Source organism: Perca flavescens, chromosome 6 (genome assembly GCF_004354835.1).
Source record: "Perca flavescens isolate YP-PL-M2 chromosome 6, PFLA_1.0, whole genome shotgun sequence".
Taxonomy (NCBI): domain Eukaryota; kingdom Metazoa; phylum Chordata; class Actinopteri; order Perciformes; family Percidae; genus Perca; species Perca flavescens.
In genome coordinates, this window is record NC_041336.1 from 24039979 (window position 1) to 24060436 (window position 20458).

General features: G+C 40.2%; 1 protein-coding gene across 2 annotated transcripts in view; it reads right to left on the reverse strand.

Annotated features, from left to right (window-relative positions):
• sntb1 (syntrophin, basic 1) overlaps window positions 1-18349 on the reverse strand; it is a 44583-nt gene extending 26234 nt beyond the window's left edge. Inside the window, exons 1-3 of one of the 2 annotated variants that reach the window (XM_028580745.1) lie at window positions 18189-18349; window positions 17121-17945; window positions 3974-4211 (exon numbers count right to left, since the gene is read on the reverse strand). In XM_028580745.1, coding sequence (XP_028436546.1) covers window positions 3974-4211; window positions 17121-17655 — 773 coding nt within the window. In that variant the 5' untranslated portion in view covers window positions 17656-17945; window positions 18189-18349. Of the gene's footprint in view, window positions 1-3973; window positions 4212-17120 lie in introns of both variants that reach the window. The other variant, XM_028580747.1, reaches the window with a different exon arrangement.
• Window positions 18350-20458: the final 2109 nt, after the last annotated feature.

Sequence of the window (20458 nt, forward strand, 5' to 3'; positions counted from 1 at the left end):
TTGACTTGTATAAAAAGATAAGCCAGACTCGCCTGTCACTTAGCATAAAGCCTCTTAAACCATTCCAGCTCCGAACCAAAAAAAAGAAAAACAGGGAGTAGGTTTAATTTTGCCCTGTAATCTTTATCTGATTACATTATCTATGAACACGATGATACTGAGAAGCATCCAATTTTATGTGAGTTTCATGGCATAACAGGCTACATTTCAACTTGGGTGTCCTCTCCTCCCATTCAAACATTTATTAAACATTTACTGGTGAGTCAAAGGGGAATTTGCCCTGACTGTGAGGATAAGGAAGGACATTCAAAAAAAAACATGCTGGTCAAGGTACATTTTGCCAGATCAAACCACAAAACACTGTTTATCTGTGGAAGGCAAAAACTCACCTTGCCACCAAAAAAGTTACTGACCCCAATTCCTTTAAATGGCTGACCAATAAAGTCAAAGTTATGGCCATCAAAATGAATGTTCAACTACACTGTACTCTTAAAAAGGTTTAATACTTAAACCAAGATTTGTGCAAGTGCAACTGAAATTTTCTCCAAACAGTCTCTGAGCATTTTGAAATGTGGGATTTAATATCATTTTATATTTTTAAGGGGAAATCTGTTTATTCCCAGGGGAATTTGGGGAATTTGCCCTGGCTGTGAGGATAAGGAAGGACATTCAAAAAAAAACATGCTGGTCAAGGTACATTTTGCCAGATCAAACCACAAAACACTGTTTATCTGTGGAAAGCAAAAACTCACCTTGCCACCAAAAAAGTTACTGACCCCAATTCCTTTAAATGGCTGACCAATAAAGTCAAAGTTATGGCCATCAAAATGAATGTTCAACTACACTGTACTCTTAAAAAGGTTTAATACTTAGACCAAGATTTGTGCAAGTGCAACTGAAATTTTCTCCAAACAGTCTCTGAGCATTTTGAAATGTGGGATTTAATATCATTTTATATTTTTAAGGGGAAATCTGTTTATTCCCAATTATCTATCCAAGAACAACTGGATAACCACAGCATGAACTCCAATGATGTCTGCAAAAGCTTTGTATCTACAAAAACTTCTGTTGCACATTTTCCGTCAGATCAGTTTTGACAAGCTATTTCCACCAGGAAGCTTTCTGTTATTTTTCAAGTCAAGAGAGTTATTTCCTAAAACACTACACTAAAGGGAGACTGATGTTGAAGATTGGGGGAGGAGCCAATAACCCTTAGGTGGGTCCTGCTCTACCAGATCTTGACAGCCTGTTGAAATGTAGCTTTAAAGTAGTAGTTCAACATTTTAAGAAACCCATTTATTTGCCCTCTTTTCGAAAGTTAAATAAGAACAATACCACTCTCACGTCTGCGCGCTAAGTGTGGAGAGCTGAGAGGCAATTAGCATAGCTTAGCCTAATAATTAGAAGAGTGGGGAACAGCTGACTCTGGACATGTGACAACTGCATTTCCATCTGTCAAAAATAATGTACTTTTTGTGAATCTTTGTATTTCATATTTTAAAGGAAATAAAAGTTTTATCACACAAGAGAGACAGTCAACAGAGATCATCTGCTCCGCCGTGGATGGTGTTCTTATTTGTCATTTTGTTTGCAAGTATTTTTTCATTGATTGTTTGTGTGTGTGTGTGTGTGTGTGTGTGTGTGTTAGCATTTACATTTTACAGTTGCAGCGTTGAGCCGTCTAACAACGTCTATACAGACGGAGGGACTTTGAAGTGACTGCTCACTGTTAGGACTTGACTTTGATGTTGACTCCATCGTCTAAAGCTTTGAAGTTTAGGGAGATTCAACTATCTCACACTCCTAAAATCATACATTATGCAGAGAGGAACACACATGGATGGAGGGACGGAACGATAGAGAGACACTGAGAACTGTAGAGAGAGAAAAAAGAAATAAATTTAAGAAGGACGGAGATAGAAGAAGAGAACTGAGCTGAGATAGCTGGGCGAGAGAGCCAATGAATAAAAAGGGAGAGGACAGCGAGAAGACAAAAGAGGCAGAAAACAAATAAGTAAGAAAAAGACAAGCAGGAAGGGAAACAACATGGTTAGAAAGAAACTGAAATGTTCAAACAGTAAATCTCTCTTTGCCGCCATGCTATTTGATTGGGCCATTGTCATAATACCAACCAATTCATTTGACGGCACCTCCTAACAGACCACCCCCCGCTGACTAAGAATTATCAAAGTGCCACTTCAAACGTCTGTCTTTAAGAAAAACGGACAAAAAAAGACTGAGACAGGCACCCAGATAGCTCAGTTGGTAGAGCAGGTGGCCATGTGTAGAGGTTTACACCTCGACGCAGCGGACCCGGGTTCGATTCCAACCTGCGGCCCTTTGCTGCATGTCATTCCCCCTCTGTCTCCCCTTTCACTTCTTCAGCTGTCCTATCATTAAAGGCCTAAAATGCCCAAAAAAATAATCTTTAAAAAAAAAAAAAAAAAAAAAAAAGACTGAGACAACAGTATTGGGTTATCCCTTCAGGACTGCAGAAGTTGTTTGACTACATCAGTGACTTCCGCCTGGGAAATCGACGACAATCCCCCGTTATCCTCCAGCTCTGCCTCTAACATAGAGGGCGTATTAGTCGGATTCAGGAGTTCCTCAAAGTGCTCCTTCCACCGCCCTATTACCTCCTCAGTTGAGGTCAACAGTGTCCCATCCTTACTGTACACAGCTTGGATGGTTCCCCGCTTCCCCCTCCTGAGGTGGCGAACAGTTTTCCAGAAGCACTTTGGTGCCGACCGAAAGTCCTTCTCCATGTCTTCTCCAAACTTCTCCCACACCCGCTGCTTTGCCTCTTTCACGGCAGAGGCTGCAGCCCTTCGGGCCCTTCGGTACCCTGCAACTGCCTCCGGAGTCCTCTGGGATAACATATCCCGGAAAGACTCCTTCTTCAGTCGGACTGCTTCCCTGACCACCGGTGTCCACCACGGTGTTCGTGGGTTACCGCCCCTTGAGGCACCTAAGACCCTAAGACCACAGCTCCTTGCCGCAGCATTAGCAATGGAAACTTTGAACATTGTCCACTCGGGTTCAATGCCCCCAGCCTCCACAGGGATGCACGAAAAGCTCCGCCGGAGGTGTGAGTTGAAAGTCTGTCGGACAGGGGCCTCCTCCAGACGTTCCCAATTTACCCGCACTACACGTTTGGGCTTACCAGGTCTGTCCAGAGTCTTCCCCCACCCTCTGACCCAACTCACCACCAGATGGTGATCGGTTGACAGCTCTGCCCCTCTCTTCACCCGAGTGTCCAAAACATACGGCCTCAGATCAGATGAAACGATTATAAAATCGATCACTGACCTTCGGCCTAGGGTGCTCTGGTACCAGGTACACTTATGAGCATCCCTATGTTCGAACATGGTGTTTGTTATAGACAATCCATGACTAGCACAGAAGTCCAACAACAAACAATCACTCTGGTTTAGATCAGGGAGGCCGTTCCTCCCAATCACGCCTCATTAAGGCTAATTTTTTGGTTGTTTTAAAGTTGCACTTTGGAGCCTTTGCAAGTGTAATTTTTTGAGCTAAGCCTCTGAGCTAGATTAGGCACTCAACTCGGGTTCGCCACTACCCTCACAAGACACACTACTCTCACTGCAACGTATAGCCAATGCACCCTTTTTCATAATGGCAGTGTACTTGAAGTCAAAGTGTAATACGTACTGATTTCTTAGCAAAAATTATTTTTAATTTTAATTTGAGTTTAGTTTTTAAAGAATAGGACCGGCAATATTCAGTAACAACCTGTTACTCCGTTGTCAATTCAATCTTTAAAAACAATTACACATGATTGAACAATGTGAGATGTGATAATAGAGACAGCAGCATTTCCAGAGAACTGTCTTCAGCTCAAGAATGAGGATACAGGCATTTGTATGTGTGTGTGTGTGTGTGTGTGTGTGTGTGTGTGTGTGTGTGTGTGTGTGTGTGTGTGTGTGTGTGTGTGTGTGTGTGTTTCACCTGCCTGTTCTCCGGGTCTGGTGTGGTCATGGCTCGGGTTACACAACACATCTTGAGGGGTATGCACCTCCTGTCGCCCTGCAGAGACAGTGAGGGCTGGGCAGGAGAGCTCGGAGGTTCAGATGAGGAGGTGATGGGAGGGCTGCCGAGACGGGGAGAATCAGGAGGAGGGGTTTCCCAGCCGATCTCAGACACAGGGGAGCCCTTTTTCACGTACGGTGTGGCCTCGCGCATGTACTTCACTGGGCAGAAAAGGAAGACAGACATTTCCAGTATATAGTAAGACATGGTAAACACAGTCAAACTGGGACATGGCAGTAGCACATTTAGAGATTTAAATGTCCTGGAGATACCTTTGGTCATGGTGGGGCTTAATTTGAGCGCATTAAAGGTCCCATGGCATGGAAATTTCACTTTATGAGGTTTTTTAACATTAATGTGACTTCCCCCAGCCTGCCTATGGTCCCCCAGTGGCTAGAAATAGGTATAAACCGAGCCCAGGGTATCCTGCTCTGCCTTTGAGAAAATGAAAGCTCAGATGGGCCAATCTGGAATATTTCTCCTTATGAGGTCATAAGGAGCAAGGTTACCTTCCCTTTCTCTGCTTTGCCCGCCCAGAGAATTTGGCCCACCCGTGAGAGAGAGAGACATCATGGCTTTCAAACTAGCAAAATGTCAGTTGGTCAAGCACGAAACAAGAAAGTGTAATCCTAATTCTGTATTCATAATTATTCATCCAGTGGCACTACACCTGTATAGCACAACTGCATATATTAGTTTTAAAAGGCTTTTAAAATCACATTCACTGAATTCTAGTGCACTGAACACTGAAGACTCTTGGCATTAACATTGTTTAACAACATTTAACACAGAGGCCATTTCAAATCTGAGTAGAATCTACTGTTCGATCTTGAATCATATTTTGATGTGGACCTCAATTATAATATCAGAGGCAACAAAAAACAGTTTAAAAAGGCTCAATCTATTGTAGGTAGTTTGTCTCCGTTACAGGGCAGAGGAAGGATGTGATGATACCACAGATGATACACAGCAGAAACTGTTTAATTATTGTACCTTTGAGGCATTGGTAAGTATTACAGATCCTGTCATGTTGCAGCAGATAGAAAGATAACTCTCTGTAATATATCTGTGCATAAATGATGCTTGAACTGAAGATGTGTGGTTAGTCTGGAAACTTGTCAATGTGACATTTCTTTGACTATGAGACTGCTCAGTTGCTGGTTCAGGTTTGCAAGGGGGGATTTTCTTTATAGTAGACCTTAGTCCATAAGTTACACATTAAAATAAATGTGTGTACAACTTGTGATTCTATAATTGAAGAGTATGCAAATAAAGCAGCGCATGCTTGTTGCACAGAGAGCAGGAAGCTCTGTTGATCAAATGATAACCTCCCAATGAGCTGGTACAGTTAGCCCTCTCTGCTGTCAATTAGAACTAACAGTCAAAATGCTGATAGTGAAAGTAGACTTGGGTTCACCTCTCAGTAAATTTCTTAAAATGTATGCTGTAATGTATTCATGCTGTTAATTGCACTGATGATTCACACCTTGTCTCTGCTGCTATGGGCAGGCAGCATGAAAAGACTTATGGGCTCGAAAACACTGATGCTACCCCATAACCTCCAATATTTCCTTATAGGGCAGTCACAACTGACTCGAAGTAGAGGTGTCACGATTCTCCAAATTCACAATTTGATTTAACTTTCGATTTTAAGGTCAAAATCCAATTCAAACATTGTTTCAACAGGGACGGCACTTCCACAATAAGATACACTAGATGGCAGAAGGGTATATTATAACAGTTAGAGTAACAGTTTGAGTTTCTTAGAGTTTTACGAGGCGTAATTTAGTGCACGATTAGCTTGACAAGGTCCACATGAATGCACCATGGAGTCCCGTCGGAGCCCACATTCTTTACCTTGTTGGTTTACATAACTCACTCACAGGGAAGGGAACACAAAATGTTGTTACACCGGTGGCTTCAGAAAAGCAGGAGGATTTTCCAGTTCTGTTCTTTCTAGGTCATTTCTGACTCTGGCAGTGGCCATGGTGTCTGAAAAAGTCAAGCTGCAGGCTACCAGTAAGCTAACGTTACACTGTGTCTTTAGCTGCATGCCACCAGCCGGTAAGCTACGCTGTGTCTTTTGTATTTATTTTCATCGGGCATGCGCAATAGGCGGGTGTGGAGAAATAAAAAATACTGAGGGAATCACCAATTCTGATTTCAATTTCGATAGTCGAAATGGAAAGCTCATTTTAAATTTAAAACTGAAATCGTAACAACCCTACTCAGAAGCCCCCATTTTTAACCAGTAAAACAAAAAGCTTTACTTGTAAATGTCAAACTCAATTTTCTGACAGGACACATGTTTCAGTAAAGGACAAAAATAAAGAGGCAGAGATAAAGTGGGTGCTCAGTACGCTTTCTATATCCTGAATGTTCTGAAACCTTGGTATGCCTTGGATGTTTAATTGGCATATCCCACTGTACTAGGCCGCGTATAATTGGCATATGGCTGTTGGCATTTGTAATCCAGCAAGTGAACTATTCTAGGAAGAAGCACTATGGACCCTTATGAGACTGCATAACAAGCCTAACCACCAACCTGTAGAGAAGAGATGACAGGCTGACACATAACACAGAGGAGGAGACGGGGGTGAGAGTGTCCTCAATGGACCGACAGTGACGACGTGATCCAATTGCATATTAGAATAACCCACAGTCTAATCAGATTAAAAGACTGACAAATCCATTTGTTAAAATGCATCATAAGAAGGTACAATACAAGTGAATTCAATGGACTGAAAAGATCAAATCTGGTGCAGTTGGATGATGACAGCCTTGTCTGGTTATGTTTGTTTAGAGCCGTGCATCTATGAGACCAAAGTGACACAAAGGCACATGTAGGATTTAAATTTAGAAAGGAAAAGGCAACAAGGTTTTCAAATTTGAGATAGTCTTGTGACATACATAGATGCACACACTAACACACACTGTTGCCTCATCTTTTGTGATGCAAAGCATGGTGAAGCTCCAAAGGAACACAAGCAAATACCTAAGATCCCCAAAAAGTGTGTGTGTGTGTGTGTGTGTGTGTGTGTGTGTGTGTGTGTGTGTGATATTCCGACATTGCTGCTGTTATTATCCTGCTATTAAACGCACTATTTAAGTTCATGACAGTGGCCAAGAGTAGCTAAATCACAAGAAATGAAACAATTTAAATAAAGTTGCTGTTAGGAATATAATTAATGCATGATACAACCTCATCAGTACAATACATCCGTCTAGTGTTGCGAGGGGAGGGGGGGGGGATTATAAATAAAAACTTTTGACTCCCATTAACCTCTTGCATCACCAATAAATCAGGCTCTAAACTTCACAGGGCTTCACTTAACACTTATTTAGAAGTGTGACATAGTAAAACAGAATGGCAAGCAACAATGAAAACATTAGTGTCACACTTTTATTGATAACACTTTCTAGAACTAGTTGTTTAGGTCATTTATTTAAGCATAAATGCCACTCTCTACTTTATATCATTGTATATTGAATATCTGTAAACAGGCAGTTTGAAACGTCACCTCTGGCCCTGGATTATGTGATGGAAGCTTTTTTATATTTCAAATGATCAATCAATGAATTAACATCGGAATGATCGTTAGTTGCATCCCTAGTGAGGACAAAGATAAGGGGACATTTTACTGAATTTTAATTAATTTGAAATGATACTAAAACTATGTAGCCAATCAATCTTGGTTTTTTTACAGTCCACTTTCTGAACTTAAAAACAAATCATATGCAGCTATTACACAAACATAATGTTTAGTGGGTGATTTGTTTTCAGTTAACATTTACAATGACAGTCCGGTGGGAGGAAATGTAAACTCATAAACCCGGGTCTCTGTGCCCAGAAATAGAGCTGTAACTGTTTCCAGCAGAGGGGAAAATAAATGGGGTGGAGTCCATGTGATCATTACAGTAGAAGTGTTTAAATGTGTTCCCTTGGGTCGTGTTTCAATTCCATTACAGCAGCAACACGGCGAACTCTGCACAATAACCTCAATAGCACGATAAGAACTTGGAGAGAATATAGCGCTCGTACTGTTTGGGCCGTTACATAAGTCAAACCAAACGATCCAAATGAGGGGCTGCCCTCCCCCATCTGTCTGATTTTAATTCCCAATTTTTCTGGCTCGGGCTTGAAACAAAGTGAGAGCACGCACATACAGACACAACTAAATATTTAGAAACAGTGGCTTGCTGTTTTAGTAGTCATAATGCAGATGTCTGAATGGCAATGTATCACCACAGACAGCTGCTCAACTCACCATAAAAAATGCCACTTCCATTGATGATATTTAAAAACCATTCACTTGTTTGAACTGTACTCAGCCCCATTTACAGTACACAGTACATTGTCCAAAAAATGTTCAGTTCAGTTGTGTTTACAACACACATTCACAATGAAAACATACACACACTTGTTCATTCACATTCCTCAACGTGTGTTTGCGCACCCCCAACACACACACACACACACACACACACACACACACACACAAACACCACTCTATACTACAAGGTGTAATTACTATATCAGCGTCATTGTGTCTTTTTCACTCAATAGTCCTTAACAGTATTTAATGAGGTCTGAAGTCATTGGACTTTCTACCATATGCTTTAAATGGGGATTTGTATTTGGTGAGAAAATGTACCAAAGGGGGAAAAAAAATACCTCCTCTAATTAAGCCTGTGGGAGATAAAGTAGACAGCTTAACATTAGTAGAAAGTGAAAAGAGAACAGAGCAGGGCAAAGAGGTAGAAAAGGAGAAAAAGGGTCCTCTGATAGCAGAATGAAGGCTTTTACTCTGTGTCGGCATTGAGCAGGTAGCTGGATACTATTGCAGCACAAAAGGCCTTTACAAATCCACCCTCAAGGCATCTTTTTGTAAGATTTGGACAAATATTTTCAAAGATTTCAAATGAATAGTAACTAAGGTGAAGGACTTTTTATAAAAGGAATTTGACGAAGCAATTGCGTGGGCAGAATTACTCGCTGACAACGAACTCTCTGAACATGATGTCAAACAGTTACTAACTCTCTGCAGGCTCTAACTTTAGGTACTGTAAGTAGAGAAGAATAAATGTGTTTACACAAAAACAGACATGGATCTGAAGAGATTGAAGAGATAGCAAAAGTGAGCTGAACCTGTAGATCAGAGAAAATGAATAGCCATAGGTTTTCTGTATGAAAACATCCTGATAAATAGTTTGACTGTAAATAGGGCTATGAGTATGTGAATGTTGAAATTTCAGTCACTTTGGTAGATGAGTATACAAGTACAAAGAAACTGAACGGAAAGATGAGCTCAAGAGCTTATTTGCAAAAAGTCAAATAAGAAGATGCAAACACTTGATGCCTACAACCACACAGTGTGTTCAGAAGGACACATTTTATGTGACATCTCCATTACACTAAACAATAACCTGATTATTAACGGCCCAAAATCTGCCTAATATGTTAAACTGCAGTTAGAAAAACAACTCACATCCCACATATTCTCACATACTGCTGAGGCTGAGCTTTTTTTGTTTGTGTGATATTTTTAGGGCCGTAAATTACCTTATACTACATCAAACTTATTTAGCAGATGCTTTTGTCCGAATTGACTTACAATTGACTATCTGTGGTGAAAAAATTGGCTTGTTTACTATATTACGTGAATGCTGCCGTTACCATGAACATCCATCCCATTAAAACATGCTTTGCTTGATACTCTATATGAAAAAAGGAACAAATAAGACAGAAAGCTTGACGGTAACTAAAGGTAAGTGCATCATCCTCATAACCAACATCTTACATATAATCTAATGTCCTGCTTATCCATATTTAAACATAATATAAACAATAATAATATATATATAATATATAAACAATATGATATTCAAACTTTTGACTGCTTTCTTTAATAAATACATAACACAATACTTGTACTTTTACTTTCAGTACTTGAGTAGTACATTTTAAAATAAATTACTTGCAATACTAGAATGTTGAATACTTCCACTTAAGTGAGGTGCTTTAAGAGCACTCCAACTTCTACTCAAGTCGCTTTTTTGATAGAGCACTTGTACTTTTACTCAAGTCTGGGTCTCTAGTACTTTATACATGTCAGTAAATGACAACATAAACCACCATGATTGCTCAAAACCACAACCACAGAAAGTGTGAACAGATGGTAGTTTTTACAGTAGGTTGTTGACTTGTCTAGAGTGTCACGGATTCAACAGAAGTCAGTGAAGACAGCAAAGAACAGACTAGTTATTTCGTGTCATTTTTGGACATCCTGTTAAAATCTTTTTCACATTTCCAATTAAGTCCTAACCTGAAGAATTTAGCCACCGTAAAGTTCAGTTTTCTGATGACGATTGGCGAAAACTAGAATAAAAACAAACCCACTGCTTACACCTCGAGGGGGAAGGCATTTTGTCTTTTTCAAACAAAGACAACAGGAAAAACAGATGAGCTTTAACGCTCAGCTTTTGTTTTGGCTGTTAAAACTTTCACAGAGGAATGAATGATTCAATCTATTGCCTTCACCACAACAATCACTACTGCAACGCTACAGTTATTATCGTCATCCTCTCCCGCTCTGAGTCAGACTCCACAAAGCGGAGGAGATGATAGTTTCTCTAATGACATACACAAGCAGCTGGTAGACACATCGACTCTCTTTTGCTTAATCTCTCTCTCTCTCTCACACACACACACACACTTAGCACACTCAACTACATACAACATACCATTGACTGTAGCATTGGTCTAGACTACACTGCTGACTTAACTTGATTGCACAGATATACACAAGCTCCTAGACACACATTCTGTATCACACTGCTGACAGCAGCACATATACACACCATACCCATCCAGTCAGATGATGACAGGTATGGCTTGTTAGGGGATCGACAGAGGAGCTTACAAGACACTGACTCATTTCCTGTCTGCTGAAGTGTGGCAGATGTTCTTTATTGTATTCTGGCTTTCAGTTCTTCATTTCTTCTTCCTTCATATTTAGGCTTTTTGGACTTGTTTTGATGCACTACTCATCTGATTTGCCCTACAAAGCCAAAGAGCAGTATCAGCAAAAACGCCAAACTGAGAAAAACAGCTTTTTGTGTTTTTCTTACACCAAATATAAGCATCCAATTACATTTAACAACAAAGGGTACAATTAGATAGATCAAAGGGAGGTGAATATTAAACATTTAGTTTTTTGACAGTCAGGCAAAATTTGGTAGTTTTATAGGCTATACTGCGCTTTGCCTTTGCATTACTGCATATACTTACATGGCTATACAATAACATATAGCAGTAAGTGTAGCAATTGATCATAATCACTTGTTTATATCATAAATCAAATCAAATAATTTATTGAGGAGGCACTTACTACATTTTCTACAGATTTGCTGCTTGATGCCTTAACAATGGCACAACTCCGTCATTTATAAAAATGTATGTAAACATATATGAACAAAATCAATTGGGTATTCTTGTAGACCTTCATGTCAAGCAATATTGCATTGCTGCACACCAAAACCTTTGCACACTGCTGCTTATAGTATTGTCAAAGTACAGTATATGTTAATTATTACCAAACTATTACTATTATATTATATTTATTTATATAATATTTATTATATAACAAACAAAAAACACAAGCGTTATTAGATTCATATATTTTAATTGTATCACAAAAGATCTGTCTTTTATGGCAATCATTAACGTATTGCTTTTATTTCAGTTTGGGAATAGGTCTTCACATGTAATTACAAACAGTTTAAGTTTAATCATTCAGGGAATGAACTCCTCCCCTTGAGTCTGGGCTGGGGACGGGGGAGACGTCTCTCTCCAGTATTTTAAATTTGTACTTCAGTAACTTTTTTTAAACACTAGCTGTCAGTATTACACGTTAATTTTGACCTTTTTAAGGTAATTTCTCTAAGGTATTCCCCAGGGTATTGTTGCTATCCCAATGCTGTAAAAAAGCTAATGCTAGCTAGAAAGAGGTAAACAGACACAACTGACAAAAAAAAGGGTTAAGAGGTTTAAAACTTACCAATTTTGGGTACCTTGTTGTTTAAGGCAAGTTTCACCAGCATTTTTTCACGTAAAAGTGAAGCCATTTTGACAGTTCCTTTCTTCTCTGAGAGAGGTTTTTATAGCATACAGTAACTGTATGCTATAAAACCTGACTCATGCCACTTAGCTATTTGCAACAATGTTCATACTGATACAAAGGCAAACTGCAGTATCATAGTGAAACCAAGGCAGACTGCAGTACGGGCAGATACTGCATTCTGCCTTGGTTTTACTCAACCAAGGCAGACTTACTTTCTATACAAACTGCAAATTAAAAATGTAAATTTATATAAGAAATTTATTAGGTAGCCATATGAAATTTTAACAGATTGAAGAGCAGATCCTCCACTTGTTATTTGTGCAAAAAAGATTTTTTTGAAAAATTGGAGATACTGCTCTTAGCCTTTGTAGGGCAGTGATGCACTATCAATATTAAAAATGCAGTGTTTAAAAAATGACAAAGATTTTTTATGGTAAATCCACCACTGTTTACACTGCAAATTGCATGTGTGCCGTGCGAGAGTGGAAAGCTCAACAGGCAATAACAACGCCGGGCAGAGCTTGTATTAACGTGTCAATTTCATCAACTCAAGGGTTGTGTTTGACCAGTGGCAAAACATGAGAAGTTACTTTACATAAACTAGTAAAAACTATGAGGCTTAGATTCTCAAATACCGTATTACTGTAGATACTTGCACTTTTTTTTAAGCTTTAATGCATACACATTCCTTGAGTATGCTAATACTGACATACCAAAAACATATTTACTACTCTACCCAGCAGGCTTTTGTCTGGCAACTTCCCACAAAGGGAGAAAGCTACACAACATACATAAAATAGCTATCTACAGCATTACATGCTACTGAAAAAAATGCTGAATCATTTTTTTCACACCCTAAATAAGACAAATATACTGAGTATCCTTAACATCACTGGCTACTGAGACAACCTGGACTACTCTGAGGTCAGTGAAAATCAATTTAGCCTCTTGGCATCAAGCCAGCCTTGGGAAGGCTTTGTTCAGCCCACACGTGACTCAATGAATGATCACCTAGGTGCAATCAGCATAATACAAAAATGTTCTAAATAAATAATCTGACCTCTCCTTGTGTCCATCATCTATATCTTCTTCTGGCTCTAAAACACTCCATAATCTAAATTTTGAAATATTTTTTTACATGTGAGACTATCCAGTTTTAATTATAAACACAAATGAATTGAGCTACACAATTCTCCAAAGGTACTGTTCTCCTCTCTTTTTAACTTTAACCAAATAGCTCTTCACACTGAGGAAAAAATAAACTTAACACCCCCATGGTTGGACTGAATTTTCAATCATCACTGCATAAAACAGCAATACAAAAGGAAAACAAAACAGTGCAAGGGGACAGCTGTGAACATTAAAAACGGTTATCCTTGCGTGACCGCCTCTTGCAGCCACGACTGACACCTGTAAAGTTCTCTTAGTCCTGCACCAGGGACTTATGAAGTTGTTTACCACAGGCAAGTAAAGGGGTCACGCCTGCTAATGTTGCTATCCAGGGCATCTCACAGGTTCTCTATGGGGGGCACTGATATCTGGAGAGAAGGCAGGATCTGCTGACTAAGGTCACTATGTCTTTTGTGTATTTTTGAGAGAGATGTTCAAATACTGCATACTTTCTCTCCACACACATATGGCTATTGGGCCTTTTTTTCACTAAAGACATTTTGACATGTCACAGTAGGAAAAGCACAGGCTGAATTCCACTCATTTGCTTCAGTTTCAGGGTTCTGTCGTGACTACTGGGACACTTGAATAGAACAGAGGCATCACTAGTGTTTTAGTAACACCTTTTGTTTTTCCTACTATGACAAGTGAAAGAGGCCAATTGCTGCTTGAAGATTGTCTGTTTCTAAGTAAGTGTATTGATGTATGTTGTCGTATTGTGTGGGTTGTTTTATGACCTACAATTTCATAAATTGTTAGTGATAATATGATATTTTAAGCATTATGCTTCTGCCTGCTCCTTCTCGAACTCATCCTTTTTGTGTTCTTTGAGGGAATCGGACTGATTTGTATATGATATTGTTTTATATTTGTGTTTTATTTTATTTTTTCTCTTTTAAAGTATGTTGATTGTTTAATAAAATAAAAGTTACTGTGACTCTCAAGTTGCAGTGCACTGTACAAGCTGTATAGTATAGGGTTAAAAATTCTGTACAAGTACAAACTGGTAACTGTATTATGTATCGTTTGATTAAATTGAAGGCATTATTTGTGCATAACCAACTCTTCACTGGACCTCCTAAATGGCACTGGCTGCAGTTGCTAGGAGCTTTGTGGCACAGCAGCAGAACCCTGATTTATCCCCAAAGGGAAATTCACTTTTGACTTGTCAGGCTACATGCTGAGCCACAGAACAGGGCCAGCAAACAGCCAGCGTCTTGCTCAGGGGACACTTTAACAAAGCGGATCCTCTCTGACATGGGGGCTTGAACCGTTGTCCCTCTTAGTTTTTGACCACTGGGTCAATCTGCTGCCCTTTTACGACTGCATCAGGCAGGAGTGAGTGGTCGCTGCCTATTTTAGCTGAATTTGTTCTCATCTTCTTAATGAGTTTCCAAGATGGCTTGTCAGTGCTACAGTAAAATAAACAGATTACCAAGTGGCTGTACAAGCTCTGTTGCATACACACACACAAATGCAGTGCATCTCTACAGACATATACAGTATGTAATGTCACACACACACACACACACACACACACACACACACAAACGCACACACCTCCCATGAGACATGTACTATCTCTCCAAACAATTGAATCCGATGTTTCCTCCTGATCTCATGTAACATAGTCTTTTTCTCTCACATCTTATAAATGGCTTACACTTAGGAAAACTAAAGGGACTAAATCACTCATTTTAGGCATCTTTTAATCTAAAATTAAAGTAAACGTGCACGGTTACGCGTTGAGCAACCCAAACATCCATGAAATCGCTTGAAAACTCACTATGTTACACTGCTTTGCCAAATGCAAATGATCTCTGTTAAATTGCATTTATGGTGAGCTTCTGTCTCTCTGTTACCCTTAAGTTAACCCTCGCTGTCGTCGTTCTATCAGCCTCTTAGCCTCCCTTGTTAACTTTCCTTCTGTTCAGTCTCTATCTCTCTCCCTCTTAGCACCTCTTCCCCATTAAATTCACATTTCCGCCCCCCCCATCTATTCCCCCCCTTCCTCCTTGCCTGCTCCCTTCCCTTTCTCCTTGTTTCTTATCTTGGTAAGTTTTCAGCTGGGATTTGCTTTTTCCTCTGCAGTAATAGCCCCTGTGTCCCTCTGGGAAGGTTCATGCTTGCATGTGTATACGAGTGAGAGAGACAATGTGCATGTGTGTGTGCGAAAGTGAGGTAGGAAGAGCGAGAGACACTTTGTTCTTACTATCTCAGGTCCAAGAGTCCTCACAGGAACAGAAAAGAAAGAGAAAAAAAAGAAGTGGGCACTTGTGTGCAACATTTTCCAGTGTGCGTGTGTATTTGTGCTTGCATACTTGTGTGTGTGTGTGTGTGTGTGTGTGTGTGTGTGTGTGTGTGTGTGTGTGTGTGTGTGTGTGTGTGTGTGTGTGTGTGTGTGTGTGTGTGTGTGTGTGTATACATGTGAGTGTGTTAAGGGGGTAAAATTATGTTCTTGCTCCATAGTGGAATCTGGCTGCCATCAGGCTGAGGTGAAATCAAAGTGTGTGTGTGTGTGTGTGTGTGTGTGTGTGTGTGTGTGTGTGTGTGTGTGTGTGTGTGTGTGTGTGTGTGTGCGTGTGTGCGTTTGTGCATGTGTGCGTGCATGCGTACGTGCATGTGTGACTTTACATACTGTATTTGTCTGTGTGTATGAGACGCTTGAGAAAATGTAGAGCTGGATTTGTTGAGCGTGAGGGGGGAAAGAGGCATATGAGTTTGACCTTGCATGATTCTCCCTTGGCATCTCTGGTTGCATAATAACTGTTTCCTTAGGAATCTAAACTGTTCTTTTGTACAAAAGGATCGCCTGTTTCACAAAATAAATCTACTGTAGGGTGTCCTGCAAAAGTTGTACATGATTATGTAAAGTGTCTTCCCCTCTTCTGCAGTAAATTAAATACATTTGCAGAGAATACTTTTTTTTTCTTCAGCTTTTGTACCCTGGGAGACTGCTTGGTGACAACAAATTGTAAATTAACAGAAAAACAGATTTGATCAAATGAGATATGAATAATATAGGCAGGTGCATTACAATTACCATCATTTCTTTCTCGCTCTTGTTATTAATCAGTACCTCCTTTCTTGGAAAGTAAATCACATCTACAGCAGAGGCTTCAACAGTTAGAGCCCTGCAGCTTTTCATTCTCCTCTAATCAGGGAGTGATTTGCACCTGGGATGCTTAGTGAATACAATCAACTGGCAGGTAGAATAGAAAACTTGCAGTAATTTGCAGAACTTTGTGTCCTGAGGACCACCGACCTGATGGATGATGTGCATAAAACAGCCCAACGCCAGTCTAGGAAATAGGAAGCTAAGGGATAAGAGACGCTCAGACTTACATGGCATTTCTCCCTCCCTAAAGGATGAGGTCCCCATGCATGTTAAGGTCCAGAGTTCCCTCAGGGATCTTTGAGTATGGTTATATGGGTCTCCATAAAAAAATGAGGCTAAAAACAGAAAGACTTTGGCTAAACTGAGATCTAACACTTAACTCCCCAGGCACAATCACCTGTACAATCATTCACTAAAATATATAACTTATATACACACACACACATAACGATCACGTGGACTTCCTAAAATATAACCTTATTATTTGGGAGTTTATGAAATAAATTGGGGCATGCATGAAGTAGACTATAGTCTATTTCCAATTTATATAGGCTAAAAAAAGTTTAGTTCCCTAACCCCCGGCCGCAACGCTCCTTCATTATTTGGGTCCCACATTGTTTCTGTCATCCTCTCTCACACAGTCTGTCCAGCATGCCTACCTTCCAGTGTCACCTCTTTCCCGGCCCGTTTTAGCGCCTGCACAGCCTCGTCGTGGGTCGCGTCCCGCAAGTTCACGCCGTTCACGGACAGGATGGCGTCCCCGACATACAGAGCCTGGGTCTGGTCCGCTGCGAGCCCCTGGAATATCTTACTGATGAGGATAGGCATTTTATTCTCCTTCCCACCTTTGATGCTGATCCCAAGTCCCCCGATCTCCTGCTTGGTCACCTTAACGCACCGCTTTCTGTTGGCGATCGCCTCGGGCACTCGCTCCGGGAGGTCCGTGAACGCAGTGCGCACAGTTTGGGGGCCGTTGTTGGAGTTGGTGTTATTGTTGTCAAGGTAAGATCCGTTGGTAACGCCGTTGGAGTTGACATTGTCGTTAACGCAGCTTTCCTCGCAACTTAACGTGAGCGCTTCCTCGTTCAAGCTGACCAAAACTTTGTGCCAACGCTCCCGCACCAAAACCTCCGCAAATCCACTTTTTTGCACTCCGGAGGCACCTGAAACTCCAGTCGCTATTACCACCGCCATCTTTGGAGCATTTCTTTAAAATTACATGTGGTTATGTCCCCAGCACGCTCTCACGCATCAACTTCCACTCTGTCTCTCTCACACTCAGGCTGGACTTTGCCCCTCTCAAGTTTTCTGCGGGACTTGTCAAGCGTCCCGACCAACCAGCCCGAGCCCTTTCGGAGCAAACAGCTCCCCGCTCCGCCTGCCAGGGATCCTATCTGCTGGGTGGAGTTTGCTCAACCCGCCGTCAGCCGATCCCATCTCCAGACCCTACATACTCTTAATGTGTACATCATTTCCCCTGAACGCTGAGACGTGACAAGTGATGCATAGTTAAATCACAATCAACAAATTGACAATCTATAATAATACATTTATAATCTATAAATGTATTAATTGTACTCGTAGGTTAATAATATTACAATTATGCAAAAACCCTATTGTGATGTTAAAATATATAGACATTTAAAAGCGTTCAGCAGAGAGCGGGTATAAGCGGGTATAAGTTAGCAGCAGGTTTGATATTCGCAGGATATTCGTTTTCGACCTACCCCCATTCAGTGTCTTCAATAAAATTCCACTACATTACTAGTGTAGTATGTTGAGGACAGCTTAGGACACTGTATCAAAAAAAAATCACAATGGTATTTGTTGTTGCTACCGATTTACAAGCGAAAACAGCACTTCAATCTATGTTCCGGCTGTTGGCTGAGTTAGGGACCGTCTACAAATTACATTACTCAGGCTGGTGACATAGACTACTGGGATTCTTTCAGGAAAGAAATCACCAAAAATCTATAAAAAGACATTTTCTCATTCTGATTGCTGTAGTAGTTGCCAATGGTGGACTGCTAGTTACTACAGGTCATATTTTTGTCATATGTCACATTATAGTGAAACAGTATGAAATTAAAAGATTAAAATTATCACCAAAACTCAACCAAAAGACATTTTCTCATTCTGATTGCTGTAGTAGCTGCCAATGGTCGACTGCTAGTTACTACACATCACATTTTTGTCATATGTCACATTATAGTGAAACAGGATGGAATTAAAAGTTTAAAATATTCAGCAAAAATATTTTTGAGAGAAAATTGAGTCCTGATATATAAGTTGTTGTTTCAGGAAACCATGGCCTGTAGTAAGTAGCAGTGAGAGTTTGGTAAGGACTACGGCAATCTGAATGAGAAAAAAATATTTCATTGAATTTTGGGGAATATTTTTTTAGAGAAAATTGAGTCCTGCTTCCATATAACTTGTTGTTTTAGGAAACCATAGTCTGTATTAAGTAGCAGGAAGTGACTGGGAAATATGAGGGCAATCAGAATGAGAAAAACTAATTAGGGCCCGAGCACCGACTGCGGCGAAGGCCCTTTTAAAACTGAAGGAATTATTATTTTTCCTTCGTCCAGCTAATTAATCGCCTTTTTGAGGGGCTTAACATACTCAAAAACTCACCTAAATTGGCAGTTGCATCAATTCTGGTGAAAATGTACGTATTCTAAGGGTTTCTGGGATAGGCGCACAAAAATGGCTCGCTAGCGGCCCCTACAAAATAAAATAAAAATTGAGCCCTTGCGGTGCGTTTGACAGTCACAAAACTTGGTACACATATGTAGCATGTCAAGACGTACAACAAACATCATTGGAGCCATACCCTACCATTTAATTGGTAATTGGAGCCAATTATACAGCAATCAGAATGAGAAAATGACTTTTGGTTGATTTTTGGTGAATATTTGAAACTTTTAATTTCATACTGTTTCACTATCATGTGACATATGAGAGAAATATGACCTGTAGTAACTAGCAATCCACCATTGGCAACTACTACAGCAATCAGAATGAGAAAATGTACTTTTGTTGATTTTTGGTGAATATTTTTAACTTTTAATTCCATCCCGTTTCACTATAATGTGACATATGACAAAAATATGACCTGTAGTAAGTAAAGGCTTACCATTGGCAACTACTACAGCAATCAGAATGAGAAAATGTCTTTTTATAGAATTTTGGTGATTTCTTTCCTGAAAAATCCCAGTAGGCCTTGTCTATGTCAACCTGAGCAATGTAATTTGTAGACGGTCCCTAACTCAGCCCACAGCCAGAACGTAGATTGAAGTGCTGTTTTTGCTCGTAAATCGGTAGCGACAAGAAATACCATTGTGATCTTTTTTTTTGATAGTTTCCTAAACTGTATTCAACATACTACACTAGTAAAGTAGTGGAATTTTATTGAAGACACTGAATGGGGGCAGGTCGAAAACGAATATCCTGCGAATATCAAACCTGCTGCTAACTTATACCCGCTCTCCGCTGAACGCGTTCACGTTGCAGACGTGAGACCGGTTACGCGCGTACAGGAATGCGCCTATGTCTGTATTGATGTCTCAAAGAGATATAGAGCGTTTTGTTAGGAAGCTCTGACATGGGGAGCCCTCCTCTGATCTTTTGCTTTCCAACTCTATCATTATTATTCTAAAGGTCCTTCACATGCCCTGTCAATCCTGCAGACTCGTGAGCGTTCAGATGAGTGAACTCAGGGTGCAACTCGTGTCAGGTTATCTCTACAATCAATGCATGGAGCCTCTGTTTGACGATGAGCAGGGTCCGAGCCCTGTCAGTGACTGGCAGAGATGCAGAAGAGGAGATGGAGACAAAAGCCATGATGCAGCTTCAGACATGATTATATCAGGGGGAAACAACCAAGGAGCTGCTGGGACTTCAATGAGAAATTTAAGTACATACATACTATACATACATAGAAGTTACAGCTTTTTGGATGTAACAACACTTATATCTATAAATATGCATTTTCTTT